Genomic DNA, 9,208 nt, shown 5'->3' on the forward strand with positions numbered 1-9,208 from the left:
GAAGTTCAAATTGCTCTATTTTCGAAACGAAACAAGCTTCGGGGCAAGAAACTTGTTCAAAGATTTATTTTTTTATTTATCTTCAATCTAGTGTAAATAAGAATTCGTAAAACCACGCTATTTTGACTTTGCAATTTGATGACGCTACCGTGAAAACCCGTGAAAACCATCAATAAGCAACGTGCCGCCTACGCACCAGCATTAAGAGGAATCCGAGCTGATTCCTGCAATCCATCGATAGGAAAGGGCAGAAATCAGAGAAATTAAAACCATTCCGTTCACCCAATCCGTAAATTTGTAAATGGCAGTTTATAACAATAGATCATACTAAATGTCGAGATAAGGACTTGTCATGAAAAGTGATACAAATAACAGTGCCAGTAAGAAGTGTCACATTACTTTCCAACACCTTTCACCAGAAGCATCAAACATTAGCTACGGGACAATAGCTTTTTGCTGGCATTCTGTGTTGGCGGACAGGAGGATAATGGCAGCAAACTCGAGGACGAGGAGCATGAGCAGAAAGTTTTTTCTACTTCGTTGGATCGATAACCTGAGGGTTCCAACACCACGAAATGAAAACGCCCTAGAAAGATCGGGGCGCGTCAAAGACGTAATTTTTGCCAACAACTCGACTAATGCAAGGATAAAAGAACTGCTCCTTCACGCGTTCAGTGATCATTTGGATGCCGACGATCTGCCAAGGTAAGCTTAGACTATGAAATAGTAACTCTTAAAAGAGGGTTTACGATGAATCCTGATGTATTTGTAATCATGTAAATTTCAGTTTGTATTTCTACAAACCGGTGGGGACCACGACGCGGCTTCAGGAAGTGTGCTCTGGAGCAACAGTCTGTGGTCCGACGCTGAAAACACGTTTCAAAACGGCTACCAGAATCTACATGAGGAAAAGCATAGGTAAAATCGCCATAATATTTCTAATAACTGATTTTTATATTTCGCAAACTAGGATACATGATACCTATTCGTGGATTTGCCCTTTGTTTCCCTCTTTTGTCTTTTTGTTTGAACTTTTTAAACAAAGAGAGGGCTGTTGAACTTAAATATTGGTAGCCTGCACAGCCGTTTCTCCTCGCTCCTCGCCGCTGGTGACGTTTCGAGCTCCTTAGCGGCAAAGAGCGAGGAAAAACGGCTTTTGTTCGCTCAGATATCGTTAATTCAAACAGCATGCACTTTTATCTTCAAATTATCGTAAATCGCGTTATTCCTGGATTATTTCGACTTCTCATTTGTGTAAAGGAAATATCACTAAGCCTCATGTCTCGTGACTTACAAGAACGATTCTCGCGCTTAATTGATCCCAACGCGGACAAAAAGTTGAAACTGTTGGTTGATTTTATTTGCCTCCCCCTTAAGTTTAAATTTGATGAACCTTTTCCAATCTGCGCTTTAGTTAACAACAATGCACGGGGGCGGGGGCTGCATTGTGCATTCCCAAAAATTCTAACTTTTTTGACCGCCCTTTCACATGCTTTGAACCGCGGCAATTAGTGATTATACTTTCACAATTTCGTCAAGTCCGCAACAATCGTTTAGGTTTAGGGAAGTTTTAGATCCGAAAAGATACTCTTTTCAGCTCTCGCGAAAAAAAATTGTATCTTTGAAGCAAGAACTGCAGTTGATATTCTCTCTTTTTCTTAGTCCGTCGAGCGAAACACACGAGACATGCAATTGACCACGTACGTTCCCGCGCGCGGTCTAGTCTAGTCTAGTCTAGTCTAGTCTGTCATTTTTTTATCCTTGACATTAGTATCCTTGCATTTAGGTGGAGATGCAAGTGCATCCGGACAATCAGGTATTTAGAAAAAAAAAGCAATTAAAAAACTGGAATTATGTTTGTAAGATATTAATTTGTAGAAGACAGTGAGGTTTTCCTTCAAAAAGTCTGTCTCATCAAGAAGAACTGTTGGAGATCGATATCGAGCCTCTTAGTGGCGAGCTTTGAGATTCCAGAAACCCTAGGGTCGAGTTTAGTTTCGGGACTTTCGGGATCAGCGCAGCATAGCCTGTTCCAGGCAAGACGAATGATCCGGAACAGGAGATCGACGTACCAAAAACAACTACACATGGATGTTATTTTGTTGTAAAGAACATGGGTAAAGGTAAAGTTAATCTTTGTCAATTTAACTCATCCTTTTCTAAAATCTATTTTCAGGTAGAGATGAAGGGGATACTGTCGATCGGGCTGACAATGAAGGTAAGCCTAACTTATAACAAGCTTTTTTGAAGTAAAGCTTAATTGAAATAAGCTATTACGTCTCAAGTTACTCTTTTAGCATTTGATATCACTTTTTTTTGGTCCATGAGTTATGAGTCAATGAGTCAGACATCAACAGTAGTCTAGCTAGTAATGATGTGCCGATCATGGGCCAGTGGTGGATCCGAGATAACTGCACGACGGAGTACTTAGTATTTACAGCTGATAATTACTGTTATAATTATATAAACACTGAGCATATGGAAATTAAGAAAATTATCGTCATTTTTTCAATTACATTGTTGTGCAATGGTAAAGTAATGCATAATGTTAACTCATTATTAAAAATAATATTATTGTTATCAAAACAAATTTTAGATCAAGACGTGTCGACTGTTCCAGGGGATGCAGATGATGCACCAGCAGAGCCAGGGCCTTCTGGAGAGAGTGAGTGCAATGAATAGAGCTTTGCTTTTTACTTAAAAAACTTCATAACAGCCGTCCCTCACAATCCCCCCATCCCTTTGTTGTCAGATGATCCAGGTGTTCCAGATTTGGATCGTTCCCCCTCGTCTCCAGATTAGAATAAACCAATCAGATCAAATGATTGTTATACAATGCCAATAACATCTTTTTCAAGCATATTGACGTGTCATTCGCAAAATTAATGCTAATGAGACTCAATGGCTATTTTTTTGCACGAATGATGTCATTGTTAGACTTCTCCTCTATCATATCCCATTCATAATTCTCAATATTTGAAGACAACTGACAGAGTCGACAGCCCTGCCATATCCCCTCACCTTGTTATGTGATGAATCCATGCAGCACCTGTTCAAGCAAATAAATACTTGTTCTGACATACTGACTGTATAATTCAACTGTATGATAAGGCACTTGAGTACATCCTCTGGATTTTGCCCATCTCTGGTGAGGCTATGAATAAAATGACCTAAGTGGGGGGTGTAGGTAGACCTATGTGTAGGTATGACAGGCTTGTAGCCATGCAGTTGAACTTCACTGTGGTGATGTTCTGGTTAGAAATTAAGGTCAAAGTACTGATCATGTACTGTTATTCAGATAACGAAAGAGTGGATTATGAAGCTTTGGCAATCCCAGGGACATCTGGCGAGAGTAAGTGCATGTATTAATTATTACTGCTATATATATGAGACAGCTGTCAATTACATTGAAGTTCAATATACAGAGCAATGCAGCCTCAAATAAGCAATAGAGCTCTCTTGTAAAAACTCCATAAAGAATATGGTACCCTCTATATAGCGACACAAGCATATTAAAAATATTAAGCTTATGTCACAAATTGCTTATAAGTGAAGACAACCACACAAGTTAAGGCTTTTCTCTTATGCTTCAGGCTGATGTTCCGGTTATTTGAACATTCATTTTGATAAGCATAAGTTTCGATCAAAACTTTTAGCTCACAAAATTAAAGGAACAAACTTTTGGGACACTCTGTATTGTAGGTCCTCTAGGCGATAAATGTTTAGATGAGATAAATCCCAATGGATACAAAAGTGGGCTTTTGGTATACATATATGCCATGCTTATTAAAATTTCGGGTGCATATTAGAAGAAAGGCTGCTGGTTCCCCTATACTGTACCACAGTATAAAGTTCCACAGTGGCTGTCCCATCATAGTGTGCATGTACATATGTCATTGTAATACATCCTGTCATCTTATTGGTTACCCTTATAGGTACTTCAAGAAATACAGGGATTGTTCACACAGGTGCGCAGTAAATTTAATTAATAAGGCATTGTTTGTTAAAAGATAAAACCATGAAATCAATGTGATGAATATTGCTGATGGGGTTGTTAAGGCATGCAGCTGACAAATGTCCAAAGTTTACACCTGATACCTTTCATGTGCCAACTGTAAAAAGATTATTCAATGAAAAACACAAATTAATTAATATTACCTTTTTTTAATTGCCCATTTTAGTTGACAGCAGTGATGAGGACAGTGCACCGCCACCACGTGTATATCACTCAACACCTGAAAGATCCAACCAGTGTCTACCAGGTACAGAGAAACCCCACTATATCAAACCCCACCATAATTATAAGACACTGTCATGCATAATGAAAAACACCAGAAAAACCAAATTTCAGTAACGTATGTACAAACAAACCCAGCTATAAATAAACCCAACTATCTTAAATAAATAGATTTAGACAGAATTTTTGACAATGACTTAAGGGTATAAGTTATTGAAGTTCAATATTAGCCTATGGAATGTTCCTTATTTCAATACAGTTAAATCAATCTTTTTGAACACTTGATACAGTCTGAGGGTGTCTTTAAACTTGATTTAAGCTCATTGTCTAACAGTTACCAAGTACTGATCACTGAAACTTTATTAACTTTATATGTAGTTGAAAACAGTTTGCATTGATTATTTTAATTTTGATTTGCATGAGTAACCACTGTACATTCATTAAATTTGTCTGTTTTCTGTTGATATAAAGATCCCAACACAATGGCTGATTGGATCTCACGTACTGTATATGGTAGGTAGTCTCACATGAGGTAGTGAGTCATATTATGCTAATTTCGATTATAATTATGATTTAATTTGCCCTGAGTTTCAGTGATTTGATTGTACTAAGATGTATATATATATACATATACTACTGTGGGAACTGTCTAATAATTTTAGGACAAAACAAAACTTGCCTTTTTCTTGTCAATTTCGTTCTTTAGTGGTGACAATATTGCCACAATCAGATGAGTCATTCAAGCGCTCAGTGTAAAAGACTATTGTTTGCACCTGCAAATGAGTACTGACAACAATACTCCCATTGTTTGCTAACCTTAAAAACAGTTGTCAGCAGTCAGTCCACAGTCTGCATTTTACACTGCCCTGTTATTCAAGAGACCATTTAGCCAAAGGCCGCTTGCAGTTTATTAAAATCAGCTATGTTATTTACCAAAAAGGGAACAAAGCAAATTTTTTTTCCACTTGTGATTTCTATGCATTTATTGAAAGGACTCTTTGAGGTTGACGACGTTGAATAATTATGATCCTTTTGGAATATATCAAAATACCAATCTTTATTATATTAAAGTAAGAAACTTTTGGTTTGTTTATTTGTACATAACTGTACACTTAAAACATTCCCTGGAAGGAATTTGATTTAAATCTGTTTGGTATTGCTCAGATGGCATTGTAAAGACAGCCATACTAGGCTATCCATGCAGTGAGCAAGCATCTTGGGAGAGAGATGCTGTACAAGGTAAATTATGCCTTTGATACATTTTGTCATTTGATACTTTGGGTTGAGCACCGTGGAGGCTTCTTTTGACCAACTGTTATAATTTTCGGCTCATTATGTCATAATAGAGGTAATTGAAATGGCTCAATCACATGAAGACCCCCTTGATGGCAATTGAATAGTTTTTCCACACTTAAACTATATCCAATTCAATAATGATCTCGAAGTCCTGAGCCTTTGATTGTACCTCCCTTCTTCCTTAAGCCCTTCATGTCATACATGTACAGAAAGGCATAAAATTGTGTTTTCTTACCTCAATTAGTCTTATTGCTCAAGTTATAAAGATTAATATTAACAACAGTCTTTAGAAAATACGTTTTACTGCAATAAGTACTAAGTGGTTTTTTGTTTATTCATAAGTTGGAGAGATAAATGAGGAGGCAAATAGTCTCTACGGAGCAGAACTTGGTACGTTTCACTTCAACTGTATAGTATTATTAATTTTTGCTAATTCTGTTTTAACCTTTGACCTTCACACCGATTATTGGTTTTCCGCAATGGTTCCATCACAACCCGGCCCATTTTGTGTAGTTATTTTAGCCTGGATCACCATTCCTGAGAAATGAACTGTATGCTTTACCCACCTTCGACTAGCCATTATTATTACTGACTGACCTTGCCGTTAGGGATAATTTAATTACAGATATTTTCTGAGTCATAAAATTTTGCAATTTGTTGAAACAAAATGAAATACCATGTCGTTAATACATGCACAATTACACGCAGCTTCTATTTATAAATCAGCCGGTATATATAATAATACAAACACATACATGCAGTCTTACACAATCATATACATCTGTTTAATTTGTCTTTTTTGATGATATGCATATTATTATCAAAAACATACACAACGATTAATTATTATTGTCCATATTATTGGTTCAGTGGCAGTTGCACCTTACATCACTACAATATACGTGAAGAATTCTCTACATAAACTCCCATGTGCTCCTAAGTCAATTGATTGCAGTCACAAGCCATGCCATACAACTGATCAAGATAAAAATAACTTTATATTATAGTAAATTACTTTTCCAAGTATAATTATTACCCAATCATGTAAGCTTGTGCTATTTGAAATTATACACAGATGCATGCTCATATGGTTCCTCATTTGACTTGAGGTTAATGGAGGAGCTCCTCTATTTGAATGGAGTGACACAAAGACTGTTACCTTTATGTTTGGCACCTTCACAGGTATGTGTTAGTTAGTGCATACACAAGGATTTGTTGTGTAACGGACGTGGTAATCTGAATCACCTTTTTGTAAAAAGTCATCATTTCATACACTGTATTTCATAGGTTCGATTACAGAGTCATTACGACTCCGCACCGGTCTGTATCCTAAGATTCAGGCCAACCAAAGAGGCAGCGGAAATTTTAAGGTAGGCATAGAATGGGTTATTGTAAATGTTATAGATTTATGGTATTGTGTAAAGGAGTGAGAAGGGTACCAGCTTTGTGTATAAGTTTTGGCTTCTTCACAGAACATTAAGATCCATGTCTGTAAACTAATGAAATAGACATTAAGGGGCTCCATATAAATTCTAAATAAGCTGCAAAAGGAAAACTATAAGAAAAGGGGCAATTGCAGATTTTTTTTTTTCTTCTTTCCACATAAACATATACTATGAAAACAGAACTTCTTGTTGTTTTTTGCTCGTAGTAAGCGCGAAAAAAGCAGTTGCTGGAATTGCATGCATTTTGAGAAGGGCCATACAATGTACCTGAATGGAACACCTAGTAGACGTTAATGAGAAGAGATAGTATATTTTAAAATTGTTTTCGGTAATTCACTTTGAGAATTGTTCTGGTTCAAAGGTGAAACAAGAAAGCCCAGTCCATGATTGTGACTTCCCTGTCCACTAGTATATAATTTTTTTTTCCCTGCTCACTTTCTTTATATGCCAAGATTGATTGCCTATTTGAGGCTGATAAGTTATGTTATTTGAACTTGTGAACGTAACTGCGTAACTTGGTACATTCGACGAGAACTTATTAACTTCTTTATACCTCTCTTATTGACAGAGAACTGATGTCAGAATGCAGTGATGTTTTAAGCCAGTGCCACATACATGTGGCACTCAAAGGCTCACAATTTGACAATGAAGGTATTGTGAGATACATGTACGTACGCTTCTGCTACAATTCCTGATTTTCAACATCACTTTGGGCTTGCAAATAACAGCTATTTTGTAACAAGGCACTAGACTTGTTTCTTTTAATACATTTTACCCATGGTCAATGAGCATAGTAAAAAAACAATTTTCCTAGCTGAGAGTCTAGTGATCCGAACATTATAGAGATCGAAACTTACGTTTTCGAAAATTTCAGGCAGAAAAAAAGGCTCCAGAAAATTCTAGGTGACCTTTTAGAGTAAAAATCCGTTAAAAATGGGCATTTATACAATTAGATGTTGGAAAATCCTAGGAGAGGCTGGCTAGAAAGAAATTGTAGGAAAATTTTGCGAAAATTCTAGATCTCAAATCGTCTTCCGAACAGATATTTTCCGAAAATTGACGTTGGGTGCCCCTGGCCTTTAACGGGTTAATTCAGCTTGTGCTGTACATGATTTTCTATTATACTTCTTCTGGGTGTTTTCCTACATCATCCCCCGCTACCGGTCTCTGCCAACCATTTGTACCATTCTTTATTCATTTGCTTCTACTTTTACTTTTAGTGTGTGGGAATCATGCGCGGCAGAGCGAGAACGGGGCAGATGTGGAAGTCAGAGTGTACCAGCCCACGATGTCATCGGCCAACATGGTAGTTGGGGACATCATTTCCGGTAAGTGTGTCAACTTGGTGTAAGGGACAGATGAAAACACTAAATCGGACTAAATCTAACCTTTGACATAATTGTGATGACTGAATGTTATGTCAGCAATATTTTGCGTCCAACCATACTTAATTTGATTCCCCCCTCAGCTAACCATCTTGTTTAAAAGGAAAGTGCACATTCAATTTGTAGTTTATAGGGCGGCACTCCACTCAAAGACTTATAAAAAATTGTAATACAACATAACAGGATTAAAAACCCTCAACTGGCAGGATGTAACCAGTTGGCTATGTACAAGCGTGGTCGAGGATTTGAACTCGGGACGACCGAGAACAAATCCAGATGTGGCCAGAGTGGGACTCGAACCAGGGACTGCCGCGTTGCGCACCCGACGCGCTGACTACTCGACCACGCTGCCTTACCTTTAATATAACCAATCCAATTTTACTCCGAAGGAGATGATTTGACTGTGAATGTGAGGAGGGCAATAGGAGAGGCAATTGTGGCTGCCCAGGCCGTACGCTGTCAAAGGTACATGTGATACTGCATTTGTAGTTTCTCTCATGATAAATTTCACCCCAACTTTTCCTATTTAAGGACAATATTATGGACGAGTTTATTAATATTCCATTTTATACCTTCTACGTATCTCTCGAAATACGGTTCTTCAGTTTGAATCCAAATGGCATAATTTTAAACATGACCAGAATGTCTCTTATCCGGCTCAAAATTTGATGGGACAATCGAAACGAAAGCATTTTACTAGGTCTAGCAAAATATATATTTATGTCTATTATAATCGTTTCAGGGACCTGATAGTTGAAAATAGAAATTTAAGAGAGCGCCAAGACATGGAGGCAAGAGCGTCTGTGAGTTGGAGTACCACTGCAGTGCTAATTGTTGAAAAGTAA

At 37.5% G+C, this 9,208-nt stretch overlaps 1 protein-coding gene across 1 annotated transcript; it reads left to right on the forward strand.

Annotated features, from left to right (window-relative positions):
- The first annotated feature begins 487 nt into the window (after positions 1 to 487).
- On the forward strand, positions 488 to 9,208 carry LOC140925427 (uncharacterized). Its single transcript, XM_073375389.1, has 16 exons — positions 488 to 705; positions 788 to 918; positions 1,787 to 1,816; positions 2,177 to 2,218; positions 2,597 to 2,665; positions 3,299 to 3,352; positions 3,936 to 3,968; positions 4,182 to 4,262; positions 5,402 to 5,476; positions 5,876 to 5,923; positions 6,609 to 6,715; positions 6,821 to 6,903; positions 7,547 to 7,629; positions 8,199 to 8,306; positions 8,753 to 8,828; positions 9,106 to 9,208. The coding sequence occupies exons 1-16, from the start codon at positions 488 to 490 to the stop codon at positions 9,206 to 9,208; spliced, it is 1,341 nt and encodes a 446-aa protein (XP_073231490.1).

This window comes from Porites lutea (assembly GCF_958299795.1).
Source record: "Porites lutea chromosome 5 unlocalized genomic scaffold, jaPorLute2.1 SUPER_5_unloc_5, whole genome shotgun sequence".
Lineage (NCBI taxonomy): Eukaryota > Metazoa > Cnidaria > Anthozoa > Scleractinia > Poritidae > Porites > Porites lutea.